Source organism: Oculina patagonica, chromosome 2 (genome assembly GCF_052425735.1).
Source record: "Oculina patagonica isolate OP01 chromosome 2, crgOcupat, whole genome shotgun sequence".
Taxonomy (NCBI): domain Eukaryota; kingdom Metazoa; phylum Cnidaria; class Anthozoa; order Scleractinia; family Oculinidae; genus Oculina; species Oculina patagonica.
The window spans coordinates 45,950,328-45,969,996 of NC_135759.1; the positions used below are offsets into that span (position 1 = coordinate 45,950,328).

The 19,669-nt window shown below is 40.6% G+C and overlaps 2 protein-coding genes across 2 annotated transcripts in view; one reads left to right on the forward strand and one right to left on the reverse strand.

The window, feature by feature from the left end:
• Positions 1-426: 426 nt before the first annotated feature.
• Positions 427-15,503, forward strand: LOC144644912 (uncharacterized). Its single transcript, XM_078504476.1, has 12 exons — positions 427-1,288; positions 2,141-2,317; positions 3,260-4,200; positions 5,176-5,368; positions 6,167-6,625; positions 7,066-7,401; positions 7,786-7,936; positions 8,640-9,658; positions 10,162-10,394; positions 11,088-11,589; positions 12,317-14,055; positions 15,101-15,503. The coding sequence occupies exons 1-11, from the start codon at positions 586-588 to the stop codon at positions 13,474-13,476; spliced, it is 5,874 nt and encodes a 1,957-aa protein (XP_078360602.1). The 5' UTR covers positions 427-585; the 3' UTR covers positions 13,477-14,055; positions 15,101-15,503.
• Positions 15,504-15,721: 218 nt separating this feature from the next.
• The window catches only part of LOC144644916 (glutamyl aminopeptidase-like), an 11,334-nt gene continuing 7,386 nt past the window's right edge, over positions 15,722-19,669 (reverse strand). Inside the window, exons 11-18 of the mRNA XM_078504480.1 lie at positions 19,194-19,249; positions 18,947-19,094; positions 18,557-18,630; positions 17,963-18,067; positions 17,468-17,635; positions 16,779-16,919; positions 16,445-16,526; positions 15,722-16,055 (exon numbers count right to left, since the gene is read on the reverse strand). Coding sequence (XP_078360606.1) covers positions 15,906-16,055; positions 16,445-16,526; positions 16,779-16,919; positions 17,468-17,635; positions 17,963-18,067; positions 18,557-18,630; positions 18,947-19,094; positions 19,194-19,249 — 924 coding nt within the window. The 3' untranslated portion in view covers positions 15,722-15,905. The remainder of the gene's footprint in view (positions 16,056-16,444; positions 16,527-16,778; positions 16,920-17,467; positions 17,636-17,962; positions 18,068-18,556; positions 18,631-18,946; positions 19,095-19,193; positions 19,250-19,669) is intronic.

The following is a 19,669-nucleotide window of genomic DNA, read 5'->3' on the forward strand; positions in this document are numbered from 1 at the left end:
TAGGTCTCTAAGTGTGTTTTATTTTTATATCCGTTATATCTGCTACATCTAGTTATACCGTGAACTACAAGGAAGTCGAAGAAAATTTGCATCACGGAAGTAATCCCCTGATTCCGGGGAAAATGTATCTTGAACATCAACAGCATTATTCGAAACTTTCTTTTGAGGTTGCAGACTTCATCAACTAAAAAATAATGCCTATAATGCAAGCCAAAGTGAAGTCAAAGCCAGACTATTGTTTTCAATTCTGAGAAATGGTCCTTTCCAAAAATAGCATTTATAAAATGTTTTGATTTGTGTCGACATTATGCAAATCTCGCGAGTTCCGAGAAAACACTCGCTTCTTCCAGGAATCGACACTAATTGCTCTGAGTCTGCGCACTATCGTTCACATTGTGTTGACAGAACTTTAAATGTGCTTAAATTGCAACTTTCGTAGATCCCTTGTATATTTTTTCTTGACGTTTGGATTTTGAGTTGGACGATGAGAAGAAGTTGAAACATCGCGAATGCGGACAGCAGTTTCAATATATTGTATGGGAACGTTTTTATCATTGTTTTGTCATTCTGGGTGCCTGTGTTAGCATGGCGAGTCGGCGAAATCAAGGCCCGAAGCACAAATTTCCGTCTAAAGCGAAAGAAATCGCGCTGAACATAAACATTTGGGAAGATCGCTTCCGAACAAGCACCGATCAAGGAAATCGCAGTCGCCTTGAAGATTTCCAAAATCATCTCCGAGCTCATAGTTTCCAAGTTGAGAAAGCACACGATTCTGTAGCGGTTTCTGGAAATGCTAGGAACATAAACATCAAGTTGAAGACCACAGATTACGGCAACTCGAGCTTAGGAAAATTTTTCGAGCGACTTCGGCGACAGTGGTGTTCGTCCATTTGTCGGCGCGGTGATTCATTCTGGTTGGAATCTGCTGAAAGCCCCAAAAATACTTTCAAGTACAAATCGGACGGGACAAGACAACGGCTGCAAGCTACTTCCTTCAGCTTTGGAAGTTTTTACGACCGGGGAACCTATATAAAGCATTGGTCTAGTGATGAAGATGCATCCCTCATTGAAAATGGAAATATTCAAAGCGAGTTTACGCACGATACGAAAACTCTGGAGATCTACTTCAAGGCTGGCTTTCCCGAGGGATTCAAAGAGGTTCGCATTGAAATGGAATACAGACAGTTTGAGAATTATGTTGTAGTGGATGAAAACAATCTAGAGGATCAAGCTGGAGGAACAGTCCACTTTTATTTTCCACTCCAGTGGCCTCCAAAAGTATCTGAAGGTAACTCTATAATTTTACAAATTAACTCATATTAACTAAATTAAATAATATAAGGGTCCAACAGATTACGAAAAAGAGAAAAAAGGTTTAAAGCTGAGCTCCAAGACCCCCTACCCGATTTAGTTCAAATTTTGTATCGTTATGAAGTTCTAGTCACCAAGATTCAGTTAAAGCCGCGCTGATAGATGTCCGAAGTCTTTTGCAGCATATTCTTTTATCTCATCTCTTTGCGAATGAAAATTCTGCATATTCTTTTATATCTTACTTTAAAGGAGGAGGAGTTACCCTAGCAACCGTATAGCAAGAGGGTTATCCAAGCAATTACACGTTTCTTCCTTAGTTTATCGATGTATTTACAATATTTGTATCCTTGTAAGTACGGACCGGAGTTTTGTTTCAACGTTGGAGTTTAAGCAGTTGACCGAGAAACGTGAGCTAATGTGGCAAGAGAGATCACAAGGCCCTCTTTCCCAAACGTTAACGACGACGAAGACGATGATGGTGATAGAATACGGGCTCCTACGGATAACTCGCCTCAGTCACCCCCGGGACAACTTTATTTTGGCTACAAGAAGCCAAACAAGAACATGCAATATACCAAGCCGACAAAACAAAAAAAATACGCCCCAAAAGACATAATATTAACTAAGGTTTTGTTTTGTTTATTTCTTCTGAAAGAATGCTACTTTTTTGACCCTAGAGCTGGGGTAGCCGTTACCCTGCCTCGTTTTAAACAAGGCCTTAGTCTAGACGTACAATGGTCGTTCTTGTTGTCCCAGTTGTCTGACAAAGAATCTTGCTTATGCTAACTTTTAGTAAAGTAAATTAATGTATTTGTTCTGTTTTGTTTAGGGGTGATGAACATCAACGACTACACCAACTATGACCGTCTGACGCACTTTTTAGGGTGCAGTCGAGAGATCCTGGGATCCAGTTCAGTATTGTGTTTGAGATTTGAATTGAAACAGCAACCGGAAGAAGACGAGGTAGATTCACCGCTGGGATTAATGGCCGACCTTTCTCGAAGAGGTAATCTTTAGTTAATGGTAAACTAAATAAGGAACTGTACACGTCTTTGTTTAAAGTTAAGGGGAGCAGGGGTGGCGCGGTGGTAAGAGCGCTCGCCTCCCACCTATGTGGCCCGGGTTTTTTCCCCTCCGGTGTATATTGGGTTGTTTTTTTTTTTTGTTCTCTTCCTTTTTCCGGTTTTTTCTCCGGGTTCTCCGTTTTTTTTCCCCCCAAAAAAACAAACTCTCCTTTTTCTTTTTTTTCCCTTGCCCCCTCTTTTTTTAAGTCTATCGATACCCAAAAGACGGCTAGTTCGCACACAAACCAGTACTTATAGTCTATCTTCGTAGACTATTACGACATTTCAGTTACCCAATTCCGGAATATCTTCTAAAGCGTCTCACGTTTCGTTAGCCGCTGCTGCTTCTTTTTCTTTCCTTCCTTTATTTTGGAAGGAGAGAATTTTTTGTTTTTTTTTTTTTTTTTTTCGGGACTCCGCTTTTTTTTTTTTTTAAAAAAATTATTTTTTTTTTTTTTTTTTTTTTTTTTTTTTTTTTTTTTTTTTTTTTTTTTTTTTTTTTTTTTTTTTTTTTTTTTTTTTTTTTTTTTTTTTTTTTTTTTTTTTTTTTTTTTTTTTTTTTTTTTTTCCTTCGATGTCCAAAGAAGAAATTGTCTTTAAATTATGTTATCTATGCCTCGTTCAGCTTTGGTGTTAGGACTCCGAGAGTTGGTACTTCCCGGTCTCTTTTTACTTTAGTACCGTTAGTTCCCAGAGTATAAAGAAAGTTTTTGCAAAGTTTTTGGGTCGACGCTCGGTAGTTATCGTTTATCTTGAAAACCCTTCCTAATGGACAATATATTGGTCCATATTTGCCAATTTGCCCATTATATAGCCAAAATTCCTATGCAGCATGTTAGCGAGCTGAATTGTAATCTAATTTACCTGCTATTTATCTTTGTTAGGCTTTCCTGTCTACTTTGCGGCGATGAGGACGAAATCCCCCCGAGGGCCCACAGAAGCTCCAAGGAAACCTGAGCTATCTGACCACAAGATCACGTACGCTTTGGAATGTTTGCTGTCTCGAGGATACAAAATAAGTGATCGTATTTCCAGAAGGTTTTACGACCTATTACGAAGGGCCACGGACAGGTACGAGTCGCTTCTGGAGAATAAACTGGTGTCCCCCGAAAAGGTCAGCAAAGCTTTGTACCGACTGGTGACTCTTGTGGAGAATGATCGTTTCTGTCCACTCGAGTACTATCTGGAAAGTCTACTGTATGGAGATATGAAGCATTTGACAGCATTTGAATTCGAATTGCCAAAGCACTATGTTTACATACCTCGTCTCATCATAACCCCAACCCAGGATTACCTTCTGCCCGCGGAATTAGTGGCAGAGAATCGTGTAATCAGAGATTACGGCCACAAGCAGGCGATGCGGATTGCATTCAGAGATGAAGACTTCTCCAAACTGGCATCAACGCACCCAGAAGGCCTTAAGCACGTATTGAATGAGCGCGTGATTAACAAGCTTTCAAACAACATAGAGATCGCTGGGCGCAGCTTTGAGTTTCTGGCGTGTTCCAATAGTCAGCTGCGTGACCATGGCGCATGGCTGTACGCGACAGACGGCGAGCACCGAGTCGCTGACATAAGAGGATCGCTGGGGCAGTTAAATGAGATCAGATGTGTAGCAACCTATGTTTCACGAATGGGGCAGTGTTTCTCATCGACAAAGGAAGCGGTCACAGTCAGTATTGAAGTTGGATGCAAAGTGGAAGAAATTCCAGATGTGGAGGTACAATACGACAACGTATATTTCGAGTGTTGTAAGAACCATAGATCCGGGACATACACCTTTACAGATGGAGTTGGAAAAATCAGCTCGGCTTTGGCCAGGAAAGTATGTTTATTTATTGTTTTTTACAATTCTTTATACACGGTAATAAAACATCAGGATTCTTATTATTAAAAATGCAAATCTAATTACTTATCTAAATACCATGATTGCCTTCCTGAGATTACAGGATAGGCTGTTCCAGAGAGTTGAATCACTTAAGCTGAAACCTATTTTTCAAATAGTTCGTTCGTGGAAGAGGTGCAACTAGTTTTTTCACGGAGTCTCTCGAAGATTAGGGTGTTCCATTACTTACACCCGCTTTCAGTGTTACGTGCATATCTATCTTTCTATATCCATTTTTCGATATCTTTTTTCGTCTTTTTTTTCGGCGTGTTTTTTTAAATTAGCCAATAAAAATCTATATATTCTTTTTTTTTTTTATAAAAATGTGAGAAAAGGTCAAAAATTTTTTTTTTGGGGTTTTTTGTTTTTTTTTTTTTTTTTTTTTTAAAAACAAAAAAATATATGGAAAGAAAAAGACAAAAAGGGCGTAAAAGAAATTTAGAAGATAAGTATTCAGGAACAAGACCATTCAAAGATTTATATGCCATTAAGGCTTCCTGAATTTGAGGCAGGGTACGCAAATCTTTCCAGCCAAGTTTTCGTTATAGGCACTTGGCATCCGCATCATAGGCCGAGGAAATAAGCACGCGAGTGGCACGGCAATAATAATTAAAATTATACAATAAGCTAATAGTACAATCAAGGAAAGATTTTACTCTGTGTGTATTTTTTTTATCTACTGTTTCACCTTACAAACGTACTAATAGACCTTATTCGTATTCTCGGTATAATACGAAGGTATTGGAGTGGAACTTGCAATGGAGGCTCATGCGGGTAATCTTTTTAAATGCAAATGACATAAAGCTGTTTTAATGATATTCCCCCGCATGAGCCTCCATTACAAGCTACTTCCAAGCCAATACCGAGAATACGAATATGGTCTATTAACGATAGCCGTCTTTTCAATTTTTTCAGGTTGCAGACAGCCTCGACCTGGATCCAACTCCGTCAGCCTATCAGATTCGTTTCGGTGGTTGCAAGGGGATGTTAGCAATTGATCCCAGACTTCCACAAGGAGAGGACCGAGAAATACTGCAATACCGCAAGAGTATGAAAAAATTCGCTTCACCACATTCTGCCCTTGAGATCTGCGAGGCCTCAAAACCAAGTAAGTAGCGGTTAAACCGTATTTATATTACAGCTTGATTTTTTTTTAATCATCCATAATGAATGCTTCATTGTATTGCAATGGATAAAAAATTGACCATGCAAAGCGTTCTTTTATTTGATGTGCAGTCATTTTATAAAAGGCTATGTAAACACTGTTACGACGTTTTGTTAGCTTCATTTCTAAACGGAGTTATGCAATAACTGAGAGAGTTTCCCCGCGCTCATTGGTCTATAGTCATTGGTCATTGAAAGTATAAACCATGAAAATTGCGTAACTTGTAACGCAAAGTAGAGCAGATTTCGGAAAACTAAAGACATTTTCGCAACTTTACCAAAAAACAGAATCCGGCGAGTTGCGAAGAGTCAGCTAGAACACTCAGGACGAAATTTTCCACACAATCACCGACTTCAAGTGGAAAAAAAAGATCTTGCGAGCTGTCACACGCGCGCGATTTCACACTGATTTTTAAATTTATTCGCCGGTAGATTTTTTCATTGTCTACACTCTTACAAACTATAGAAATGACGCCATAAAATGTCCAAAACTTTGCAGTGAAACCACTCGCCTAACGGTTCGTGGTTCCACTTGAGTTTTGAACATTTTATGGCGTCATTTTTATGATCTATAAGAGTGTAGGTCGATTTGTTAAATGGAATAACGTTTTCCTTTTGCACCAAGGTATGCAGGACAAAACATGTGTACATTAGGTTTTTTTTGGCGGAACAAATTTAAGAGATAGGTAAAGTTCGGATAAAATCGTAATTATCTCATAATTTCATTTTGTTTTTATTTCAGACCTTTTATACCTTAATCGTCAGTGTATAATCCTGTTGAATGGACTCGGAGTTCCTGATGAGTCATTTATCAGCCTGCAAGACAACATGCTGCGTAGCCTCGCCTTGATGCTGCTCTTTGAAACGGTAGCATTGGATACTCTTGGTCGCGCAAATATCCCAGGTGGCTTGAAAATCACAGCATTGTCACGCAGTGGTGTAAACTTTACTCGAGAACCGTTTTTCCGCTCCCTGCTCCTGGCAATTTACAAGAGCCGATTGGGAGACCTACTGCGGAGAGCCCGGATTGCTATCCCAGAAACCCATGGGCGCCTTTTGATGGGCGTCATAGACGAAACAGGTTCTTTGGAGTATGGCCAGGTTTTTGTTCGTTACTCCAAATCGGTCCGTGAACCAGGAAAAGAGCTAATCACGCTGAAAGGCAAAGTGGTAATCAGCAAAAATCCCTGTTTTCACCCAGGTTAGTTTTTCAGACCCATAGCACAAATGTTTAATGAACATCTAATAAACCAGTGTAATTGCTCTGAACCGTATCGCTTTAAATGAATATGGTATGATATGACATATCATGACCGTTAGCAGTGGTGAAAAGTAGGGTTTTGTAACAGTTGTAATTATGCAAAAGCTCAAGGAACTGACAAAGTGTTGAGCGAGACTTTGTCAGAATTTCATGCGTAATTCGTTTTGTGGCAAGCGAAAAATGATTTTACATTAGCTAATCAGTAGCTTCGTTTGCAAGTTTGGATGGAAAATAATCAAAATAAACATCAATGTCTCTTTTTTGGAAGGCCCATGTCAGCCACATTTTAATGGTATAGTCCAATCCTTAGATTTTTTTCCTTTGTGGCATTATCAGTTACTATGTACTGATCTGTATCATTACACTGCTTCTTTCTTTAGGTGACATGCGCATATTTCAAGCCGTTGATGTTCGAGTTCTGCACCACTTGGTTGACTGCATTGTGTTTCCCGCCAAAGGACCCAGGCCTCACACTGATGAAATGTCTGGCTCAGACCTAGATGGCGACAAGTATTTCGTCACGTGGTATGACAAGCTCCTTCCACCAAGGGATGAGAATGTAGACCCGATGGATTTCACATCTCCAGACAAAATAGTTTTGCCTAGACCTGTAGAAGTCTCTGACATGATTCAGTTCGTGTCGGATTACATCAAAAATGATCAACTTGGGATCATTGCAAATGCTCATCTCGTGCATGCTGACCACGACGAAAAAGGTATGTCAACGCAATAACAATTTGTTATCTCTGGGAGAATAGGGCCATAAGCATAGTGTATGTACTCAATTTGATCCTTCTAAAAAATTCATTTTCTTTGGGTATGACGTCAAATGGCGTCAACAATAACTGGGTTTCAGTACATGTTCTTGGCGTCAAACACGACATGAATCGATGATATATTCTAAAACAATAGCTTGATGGCAAGGTCAAGAATCTGGGACGAATCAGCCACTGAAAGTTTTAGCATCAAAAAATGAAACTTGTTAGTTTTCAAAATTGTAAAACCCTCATGGGGACTGGGATCCAACCCCTCCCCCTCCTTCCTTGCCACCCATGTACGTGTTGGGGGTTAACATAAATATTTTCTCTTTTGCTCTCGAGGCATATTTTCCGATGAGTGTATCGAGTTAGCCCACATGCACTCAGAAGCTGTAGATTTTCCAAAGACTGGGAAGTGTCCATCTCTTCCCAAAGAACTGAGACCTGATCAGTACCCAGACTTCATGATGAAACCCGGGAAACCTCGGTACAAGTAAGTAAAAGCTCACTAATATTGTTCATTTGCTTATCTTAGTAATATTGTACTAATATTACACTTACTAATATTTTACACTTACTTATCTTGCTACTTTATTTCATATGCATGCAGACACAGATCTTTTTACCGGCCTTCAGAACTGTCACATAGGAGAATTTTTGTGTAATTGCGAGAAATTATTTTCACAGCCCTCTACGACCTCTTCCACATGTATCAATAGTTTTTTGTGTAAATGCCTGCTATAATGTATTTATTTAATTTTCATGGCAAAGAGAGAACACCAAAAAAAAATTAGGCTTTTAAACTTGGGACAAACTTTTGTAAAGACAGTCAAATCTCGTTATAGCGGACACGCTCGGGGCGTCGTTTAGTGTCCTTTATAGCGAGAGATCCTAATAGCGGGAGTCATTTCCAGTCAAACCTCTCTTGCTGGGGATCTGGATTTTGTCCGTAATAGCGAGTGTCCGCAATAGCGGGGTGTCCGCAAGGCGAGGGTTGACTGTACAGCAATTTTCCGACGTCTCGAACCTCCAAAGGGAACGAAAATTGGTTCTGGAAAGTTCGGCAAAATGGAGCAATAAGGGAAACGCGTTTTGGCTCGAGTTATTGGGAGGTTTGAGGAATTGGTATTCCACTGTAAAAGTATATCATTTTCATTTCCGTTATCTTATCACACGTTGCTAAATTTATATTTTAGTTCCCAAAGGATACTGGGAAAACTATTCCGAAAGTGCAAGTCGCTTGACCGTGCCCAGCAGTTCTCTGTTGATGCTTCTCAGACCCAGATCACCCCTGATGACGACATGATCGTATCGGGCTACGAGCAATATCTTGAAGAAGCTAAAGCAGTGAGAAACCGCTATAACACCAAACTGGAGGGACTCATGTCCTTATATGGATTACGAAATGAAGGAGAAGTCATCACTGGTTGTCTTGTGAGGGTAAACAATCGCCTTTCTGGCAAAACCGATGAGAAGTTCGAAGTGGCGCAAATGATACAAGCAAGTCTTTCCACTTTGCGCGCAAAAACGCGACACGATTTTTATGAAGAGTTTGGTGGCGAAGACGAGGTGATGGAAGAGTTTGAAGACAACGGCAGTTTTAGCGATGAAGTCCTGATGAAAGCTTCTGCTTGGTACATGGCAACGTACGGAAAAAGCGACGAAGAAGAGAATGCGACCGAGGTCCAAGTAAGAGCATCTTCGAGTGACTTGCAAGGAAATCAGCAAAGAAGTGAGGCGGGGGGTCAGGCGAGGCTGCTCAGTTTTCCGTGGGTTGTCGATCGAATCCTGGCAAAGATCAAGGACGCAAAGCAGAAAGAAAGGAAAGAGAAAGGAATCCAGAAACGCCATGCTCTGAATGCAGTTGGTGACCTCATAACAGTTCAAGCAGCCTACTTCTTTGAAAAGTTCCAATCAGATCTAACTGACGATCGCGAGATGCGAATGGAAGAACGTGGTAAGCTACTGAGAATGTTACACCGCCTCCTTGGGGTAAGCCACGTTCCACGCCTGTCTTTATGTGATGCGTCGCTGACGGGAATCTCCGTGGGTGATGAAGAAAGACGCCATATTGAGATTTATGCACATTACAAGTGGAACGCTTCTGATCAAGAGCAGTATGAGTACCTACGTTGGCTCGGAAAAGCACTGACTCAAGATGGTAAAGTTGAAATTCAAAGATACCCAGCTGCTTTGTATTTTCAACGTTCTCAAGGTAGGGAATAAGCCAGTAAAATATGCTTTGGTCTGACGTAGTTTAAATTGTATTTTACAATGGTATACTGTATTCTATTTTGCTCAAGGTTGCTTTTGTTCTAATCTTTTACCGGATTTGACGTCTTCTGTGGCTTCGTACAGAATGAGTGGAGTATTTAGCTTACGCAGCCCAATGTGAACACCTTAAATTAAAGTTACATTCAAAGCACTAAAATTAAAATGTTTAAATTACAATAAAAACTTACGAAATCAGTTGCATTTGCTGTTTTCTGCTGTGTTCCCCGTCGTAACATAGCAAAAAATATTCCTTTGCCCGCCGGTTTTACGTTTACTGAGCAAACAACCATGACAACAGGCGTATGTTACCTTTTTGTGGTACAGTGTTTGGAATCTTATTAACGGAATGGTAAAAGTTTGTTAAGATTAATTACAAGGCTGCTATGATAACAAATACGTTTAAATGTATGGTGCAAGAAGAAACATTCGTTTTTTGTCATCCAGGGTTAGTGAGACAGCAATACTACATCACAGCGGATTCCAACAGACTGCTGAAGAGTGCGTATGTCGGTGTTCATGTTCAGCGGTGTCCTCGCCTCCTTCATCTTCTATTGATTGTGATGCACTGGGGCCGGCGGCGGCGTCTTAATGGAAACTCAAGACACACCTTCCTTTCCGATGAAAATTTAGCCACACTGTTTGTCGCATTTTGTGAGAAATCTGGATTCATTCACGAGGTAAGTCGTTCTCAGAAGTCGAGATTTTGTAGATGTGGGATAATGATTCAGTGAATTAAACAAATTGGCCACGTTTTTCCATGGTTCACATTCTTTTAGACCATAGAAATGACGTTATAAAAGTTTCAACGCTCAAGAGGGAACATGGGCGTAGCAAGTAGCTTTATGTCTAAGTTCTGAACATTTCATGGCGTCGTTTCTATGAGCTATGGTCATGGAGACTTTGGCAATATGTCGTTGATTTCTTTTACGATAACATCAAAATATGCCGGCCAACTAAGGGTAAATCAGTACGTAAATCATTTCCTCTCCCAATTTAAAATAAACAAAACTTCATTTTATTTTTACAAGTCAATTTTCTGCTGTCGTTAGTTAAATAAAAACAAATTTCTTACAACACTGCATAATGAATTAATTTGTGGGAGTTCGGTGGTCTAGCCGTTTGCGGGTCTGAGTTCTTGAGATGTGGTGATCGATGCTTGGTCTCCATAAAAATTTTGTGGTGCGTCGTTACATTGTCCAATTGTTTTGGGCAACTTAAAAAATGCAAAAACCTGCAGCGGGCTAGATTCCTATCCAGTTAAAGTTGCCTTACGCTACATTTTCCGGAGTTAAGCGCAGTCACCTTGTGCCACTTAGTGCAACTGAAGGCTAAACCTTGCTGCTCTCATTTCTCTCAATGCTATCTTTCAGGTTGGCAGCGACGAGCTGCAGAACTTTAGTTCCAGTCTCCTTGGATTACCATCCAGTGCTACACAGTCTGAGGCCGAGGAGCTGTGGAGCCGTGAAGTCCTGGGTGAGGCTTCTCAAGGAAGACTGAAAGGCTTCAAAGACGATACCACTCCTGGTCATGTACTGATCAAGTTCTTTGAGCACTACAGCACACCAGCCGACAATGACCCCCTTCATATACGAGTCATGAAGAATCCAGTGAAAAGCAGTGAAACACTTTATCCAAACGTCTCTGTAGAAGAAAGTGGTCGCTTCTCTGACGCGGCGCTTCACGCATTTCACGAGCTTGCGCAGTGCTGTGGCCTGGACAGCCTCACTGCGTCACTGAACACAGAGAGCACGCGTGAGCTGCAAGAAACGCTGAACATGCCAAACACGACTTGGGGCGCACTTCGGTTTGCTGAGGAGTTTGTTCGAGTCAAGTTATCAACACTGACGACAGCACAGATCACTTTACGGCCATGTAAGTCTTTTTGTAATAGGCCGCCTTCTGTGATTAAGGTACTTAAGCGGATAAAGAAAGGTTTGCATGCAATATCGCGCAAAATTTATAAAAATAACAAGAATCAGTTTGTTGATTTTTTTTAAAAGTAGACGAGTAACTAGGGCAAGACATTTGGTAAAAATTGAAAAGCGATCTATGGTTAAAAATTTGTTTAAAACAAGCTTTTGACTACCAGTCTGTAGTCTTTATTTTTTGTAGTCTTTATTACTCGTTAAGGACTACAGACTGATAGTCGAAAGCTTGTTTCAAAAAAATTGGTAACCAGAGATCGCTTTTCAATTTTTTACCAATTGTTGATTTGCGTTTGCATATTCCCCTTGCGTTATTTTCGTTTTCTTGAGATAATTTTCCTTATGCATAGCAAACGTTATAATCGCTGTTTGTATTTCAGTCTAACATGCATCACGACCATATTTATGTTTCCCTCGCTAAAAGAAGTCATTTATATCGGCATCACGATTGCTGGAATCAGAACCACAAGTATTTGGTAATTATCTTTAGAAAGCTTACATAGCATATAAAGAACGATTTAATGCCAGTTAGTGTCCTCCAGGTTTTCACATACAAAAAAATACAACCTTGAAAAAAAATGAACGTCCTTTATTCATAAGTATAATATTTACACCTAGAGCTATGATGATTGTCTTAAAGCTATATTTATAGTTTTCTCTTTCGATATTTTTAGCTCAGAAGTCCGCCGGCTATATTCTTGAGGCAACAGGGAACTACCTCACACTGCACAGCGTTCAGAACGAACTGGAGAAGATAGAAGAAACCTGTACATCATACATCTACGACCATACTGTTAGTGGTGCTACTCGCTTCTTGTTCCTGGGTCAAAACGGACCAGAAGATGCAGTTACTTTCAAACAGTTGAGAAAAGGCGACTTTGCCGTCAACCTCAATCAAATAAATGGACTTCTGTTGAGCCTTAATCTTAACGATGCACCTGCTAGAGATTTCGCAGAAACAAAGTTCCGCAGCATGCTTTCATCCCAGCTGGAGGTATTCAAACGGGAATATCTGCCTTATGTGCATGGGACAGACAGACTCAAAATCAAGGCGGAATTTGGAAGCATTTATGTTGAGAACGTACAGAGTCTGATGTCACGTGTTGAAATCATTGAGAACATCTTGAGTCTGCACGCGGATCCTAAAAACCAGCCAGGTAACAAGAAAAACCAACATTTGATGAAGCACAAGTTTATACCAATTTCACGTGGAGCTGATGGTTGGACTGCAGCGTTTGAATCAAGTCGCCAGGAGTCCGCCGAAGAAACGTACACTGTGGTGATGAAAGAAGGCAGAAATCACACTATAACCGTCATTTACGACAGGGATTTGCAGTTCAGTGATGTAGAAATTCCACCCATCAACTGGGTTGTAGTCGACGTCAAAGCTCCACGCCCTGCCAGGGCGAAATCACGTGACGTCGATTTCCGCGTCACCGTGTGTTCCGAGCGGAGGCTGGAGGGAGAAGAGAAAGATGAAGTTATGAAGTCGCCAAATTATGAAATCTTTAAGACGAAGTCCATCATCAGCAAGTCTCCCAATGGAGGTCCAGGACTGGAACTTGCAAACGAGTTCCTTAAGAAGGTGGCTTTCGTCCGCCATGATAAAACGACGATGTACCATATCTACAATGGACGTTTGTGGCTCCAAGTGAAAGAGGTCCAAAAGTATGAAGTAAGAGGTACAAGGTTCCTTAACTCTCCCAGCAAGAACTTCACTGAATTGCAGATATGGGGATGGTTCAACGGCAAAGATGACGAGGAGGTGGCGATGAATGTTGCCAAAGACTTGTGGTCAGCGACTAAAAGGCTGCGACCACATATTAACGGCTAAGGGTTAAACTTAGCTTTTTTATTAAATGATCAAGATGTAAAATTTGCCTTTCATCCGATGTTTGTTTCCATGGAAACAGGTGAGGCAAAGACACAATATTCAGCAGATAAATCACTATCCAGTAGATAAGTTTTGACAAAACAAACTACGCTATCCACTGTATAGTGATTTATCCGGTGAATAGCGTTACCCACCCCTTGAACAACTGGGGCCAGTGCGAGTTGGATTGTGGTCCTTTAAACTTCTTTTTGGTTAAACTGACAGTGAGCTGCTATCATTAATACATACTTGAATTAAAATATCCAGCTAAAACTATACAGACCAAAAAAAAACAAAGCTTAACATTAAGTGAAGTATTTTAGCAGTCTTCGTGCTGGCATTGTCAACTTTAATTTTTTAGGTATTCTGCTCTGGATTTATGGCCTGCTTTTTTAAGTTACACATTTGAAAATCATTTTTAGAAAGTTAGTTGTTTAACATATATATTTGACGAAATTATACATAATTGAATTACAACAACGTAGTAGGTCATTTAGAGAAGGGAAACTGTATGATTATCTCGAATTTTCTACTTTTTAAGTCAGCAGACGACAAGCGGGGGAGATAAGTGACCCGCCGGAGGCGGAGACGGACAGGGCGCGGACGTGAGCACAGGAGAAACCGGAGGAACGGAGCAGGCGAACCCCCGGGAGGGGAAGAGGACGGAACAGCAGTCCGCGGGAAATCCATGATGACAAGTGGGTCACCCAGGAGACCACAAGCCAGATGAGCGGAAAGAGAAGGGCGCGACTGCACGCCGACCGATCTGTCCACCCGCGGACCACCCCGGCCGCACGCCCCCCGAGGGACAGGGGCAACAGAGCAACACAGCAGAGCAGGGACCGGGGACGCCGGCGCCCCCCCCCCCGTAGATTTTTTTACAAGGCAATAGAATTTGTTTTTTAGTTGCACAATATCCTGCAATACAACACATCACTGACTTGATGGGGCTAGGCTGTCAAGAGGTGTGGCCTGTGACATCCTCCTGCGTCGTGTTACACATGACGAAGATTTTAATTACTCTCTATATTTTTCAACAGTGAATACTCTCTCTTAAATTGATTTAGCAGACTGTACAGCTTGTAAATATTTGGAGTTTGTTGACTGTCAGGTAGTACAGCTGTTCAGATCTTCACATGGCCACCAATCTTTGCAGGATGGCTGCTGTAGAGTGTTGCTTGTCGTGTGTGGTGGGTTGAGCAGGCGGTTTGTTGTTCCGCCTTGTTTTTGTTGCTCTGTTTCTTTCTGAGTCACATGTATGAGGCTCTTTGTTTTTTTGTTCTAAGTGTCTGCTTCTTGAGTGTGTCGTACCACTGTCCTGTTAATGGCTGAGCTACTTAGACTGTGTCATGGTGGTCCTGCTCTTCTAGTGAGTCTAGGTCCTTTTGTTACTTGTTCTCTCTCAGCATTTTTAGCTGTTCTCTCTTAGCTGCTGCTAGAGGCCTGATGACACTGTGTGTTAGTGATGGGTTTTCACTACCAGCTAGATGACTCACTGTGTGTAGAGACAAATGTTGTCAGCAGATTTTTGCTTCTGGTCAGTTTATACCAATTCAGATTTGCTCATAGAGCCTTTGATTTACAGAATGTATCATTGGTTTGTAAAAAAAACAGGTGTCATACAGACATGCACCTCACGTGCATGTTAAAGACAGCGGCAGGGCCGCGATATAATAAAGGACAAAAAAATTGGTAGCCGGTAATATAATCACCGTAAAACATTGGCAGTGTCAGGTTAGAGGAGTTGGAGATTTTGAGTTTTTCTAAAGATATAACATAAATTAGCGATTAACAACGTCAACGTTCTATTTTGTTGTTGTTTTTGTTGTTTGATCTGTAAAATATTTCTCTTTCCGTTGTTATTGTTTTTGAGGAATTACGATAGGAGATAAACTAAATTCTCCTGCTCTTCATACTAAAAAAGGCTTGAAGTAATAAACAGTAAACGATTTGCAGACTGAATATAATTAATATTCCTTTTTATTATTCATATTGCCCGACCACCGTGCGAGGCCACCCCGCCCACCACGAACACGAGTCGCAGACCGAACGGCCGCCAAAAACCGCCGCGGGGAAAGGGAGAAGACGCAAGGCCCAACCCACGGGGAAAAAGAGGAAAACACGCGAAGCCAAAAGGGGCGTGACGGAGAGGGGGAGAGAAGCCCGACACGAAGAAAAAAGGAGAATGATCGAGTAGCACTTAAGCGTAATACAGTTCTCTCGACATTCCTACACGACTGGCAAAGTCAAACACGTAACATCTTTGTCCCTCTTTAGTACAGTATTTTAATTCGAACAAACGATTGATTAATCGGCTTCTTCAGTATCTATATCAAGTTCCAGTTTTTAGTATTTTATACATTTTTAACTATTTGATTCAATAAAATCTATCAATTTTGAACGTGCTGTTGTAGCCATTCAGCCACTTCTTCCTCGTGTCGACTAAGCCAGTGAATATTGGCGTGAATTTGTTCTATTCCCATTTGAACCTGTCGATAGGCAGCCTCAGTTGGCAGATAGTCCTTGAAAAACTCCATAACCTGCAAAAAGACAAATACACAAGGTGATTTTATAAGAAATAAAAGGTTCGTAGTATGCATTGAATAGATCGTGTTTGTTAAATCTGAGGCCTGATACTGGTAGCTTGGATAAGACCGTTAGACGTGTGCTGTGCAGTGTCGTAACGTTTGAAGCGGCAGTTCTTGTTTTCCAGCCTCATCTTATATGACCATGTTTGAGCCCGAACAAGAGAACTATTTAGCAGCACTGACGTCACCTGTGAAGGTCGAAACGGCCTGTCCATGGTAGCTGGTTATTCAGGCAATTCCATTTACCATGTTCAAAGGCTAACACTATCCACGGGCCTTGCAACCGTATCGACTTCCTAGACATGTGTTGCAGTTCTGACTCGCGCTATTCTCTTAGTTACCTCGTTTATTTGGGCTTGCGTGTTACATTTGAACATCAACGATGTTATTAATCCTGGCCATTGGTCGGAACCACGACCGTACCTAGAAAGAACGACAGGGAACATAACTAGAAATCTTCTTTATTGCCATGTAAGAAATTGGCTAAAAATGCTAATTACACAATTCACATTGTTCGCAATCCATGACGGTGACAGTTCGAAAGCTATATACAGTTGTAACCTTTTTTGCCTTTCCTTCGAACCCCAAACATAGACTATCCTGGAAGTTACTAAGTAGTCTCTAGAGGTACTTTAACTGAAATATTCAGCGGTTTAAAGTTCTAATGCTTCATACCTCTTGTAAAGGATTTTCCAGTTTTGACGAACAAAATCCCAGGCCATTCGCCAGGACTCGGGCTTAGATGCCACGCCAGCTATTACCGAAAGTGTATCTTGGGAAGGAATCTTCGTCTTATCCAATGAATAGTCCAAGCACCTGTGGAAGTGTATTAGGAAATGACGTGTAAGGACAAGAATGAAGATTACCTTCTAACAAGAAAGATTCCAGCTTCCAATATGTGCATTTTTTTGTAATAGTAAAAAATACTCCTGGTCGTAAATCAATTCCTTTGATCGTTTTAAATGATGTAGAAGTGCTAGTTAGAGAGGAAAAACAAAAGGACAGTAAGCAGCTCTCCATCAAAATCTGTTTCTAACTTTCCAAACCTTAACATAAGGTGAGATATTTTCACTGTTGACTGGAATGTATTTGGAATTTTTTGTGCAGAAAAACGCTATTTGAATATGAAGTTGGTAAATTGGAAAATATGGCGTTTCGAGCGTTTGTTGAAGCCCCTCTCTTTCTTGGTTACATTTTGTAACACATGCTCATTCACTCCGGACTACTGGCTTGATTCAGTTAAACAACAACATTTTTACAGTTTTGCAACCAGAGACACATTAAGAAATATTCACATAAAAGATGGCAGCTAGAAGAGAAAATATTGATGTAATGAAATTAGTAAAGGATCCCAGTCTCGTCACCTTTGTATCATTTCTGTATTTCTGGTGTATGTCAGTGACTCCAAAAGAATGTTTTTATCAGAAGCGATGTGAGTTGTCGAATACTTGTTGAAAACTTGGTTCCATTCTTCTTCGCCACCTTCTTTGACACCAACAGAATATACTAGAAAGCGAAGATTTGCTGGAATTCTGTGGAAATAGAGCCATAGCAACAACAATTAATGACCAGGGGGGCTTACCATTTTAACCAAACATCCTGCAAATGTCGGTTAGAAAATCTGTGCGAAAATTGTGGTACTCCGGTTGGTACGAACCGTCGAAAAATTCTGCTCCATTTGTTCATTCCTCCCGTTTCCAGTCTTCTTTCAACGAAAAACAATAACCGGAAACTGAATTATAAATCTAGTAAGCGCCAGATCGATTTGCTAATTTTAGAAAAGCCCTTATTATTATTCAACGGTCATTTTAACCAGCATAAGAGCGTAAAAATAGGTTAAAGTCACAAACATTACTCACAACTCTTTTCCTTCCATGGCGAGTTTAAACATGAACTTGAGTTTGGAGATAATGGCTTGATCAGAATAATCACATGCTGCAGATAAAATCTTTGGCCTCAGAATTCTGCAAAAAGAAAACAATTTTTTAATTATGATAAGCGTTGGAAATGGCATTCTTTTCCCTATTTTCAATAAGGCGAACATTCAAAGTATAGACTACCACAGTGTAGATATGATTCAATTGCCACTGCTGCCTTTAGAGTAGAAACGCTACTTTCTCTTGGCAAGGGCATAGACTTCATTAGTCCAGTCCCTGAACTCTCTCTTCCGCGCGCCCTATATAGGGGCTGAACCCAGGCGCTTGAAGAGAGAGTCCAGGATAACTTGCATGCGCATGCAAGTTATCCTGGACTCTCTCTTCTCCCGCCTGGGTTCAACCCCTATGTAGGGGGGGGTAGGGAGAGTTCAGGGACTGGACTAAGACGTCATATGATAACTATGTAACAAAACCCTCACGTGTAACTGCTTGTTTCTCTCCGCCGTGCGAATAATTTCATTTATTTAGAACTTTACGTTTGTGCAAACATCACAACAAGGAGTCCGGGATTCTTACTTATCCAAGTGCGTCCCTTTGTCATCCCATCCCAGTCGGTCTATTGATGGCTGAAGTTGTTGCAACATATATCTCTGAAAAGAAAAATATGTCATAAACGTTTAGTTTAAGAAATAGTTTGTGATTTCCTTCACTTGCAATAATGTTTTGCCTTGTATAAGGTTTTCACGCGCTTCTTGCTCTAGTGAGAGCAAGTTTCAATGGCAGCAATGCTGGTCTAATGTTTGCGAATAATACACAGAAAGTAAACTAATAGGATTGCCGTGAATCTAGCTGAAGTAACAAAATGTCAACGCAAAAATGATATTTTACGGATTTTCCATAAATTGTAACGAATCCGCAGACAGTTAAGTTGAGCATTCAACCATAAAGTACACCAAATTGCATTACCTTGAACACTTCAAAAGACTTTCGAAGTATAAATTGGTCGCCAATGTACGCCATGTTTCGTAAAAATGTTATCAGTGGAGTATATCCTGCCTCGTGTTGCATGTACACTGTCATTTCCAAGGCTACAGAATGCTCCAGTTCGTCACTCCTATAAGTAAAGGTTTTTCGATTTGCACGTTAGAAGGAAAGGAAGAAGGAAAGAGCACTAGCTGGAAAAGTAAATGTTGAATGGAACGAAATGGGTTACCTTGCTAAATGAAAAGCGTCATCAATCAGTCCGGATCGGTCAGCGGCGCTTAATGCCTGCAATATAATGCCGCTTACTCTTACATTCGACACAATACTGACTAAGACATCAATGCGTAACTTTATACGATGAATGACGTCTTTAATGGCTGGGTAAGTATGACACTTAATAACGAGTGAGTTTTTTCTAAAAAAGAGCTAATGAAATGGAACGGTGCATCATTTCTAGTCCTTGCCGTTTTCAAACTTTCTCGATTCTCGATAAAACTGGTTCAAAATCTGCAAAAATTAGAATGAGACATGTTTTAGGCCAAGTAAAATTTAAAAAATGTTTCTCTTCCGGATTTTTATAAAAAAGCGAGCGGACGGGCGCTTTTTTGTTATTTGTTATTTCCTCCATCATCAAATTCTTCAGAAGCAAACTCAGTTGCAAAGTAAACCCTGCAACGTAATTGACCTGTCCAGTGCGGCCCAGCG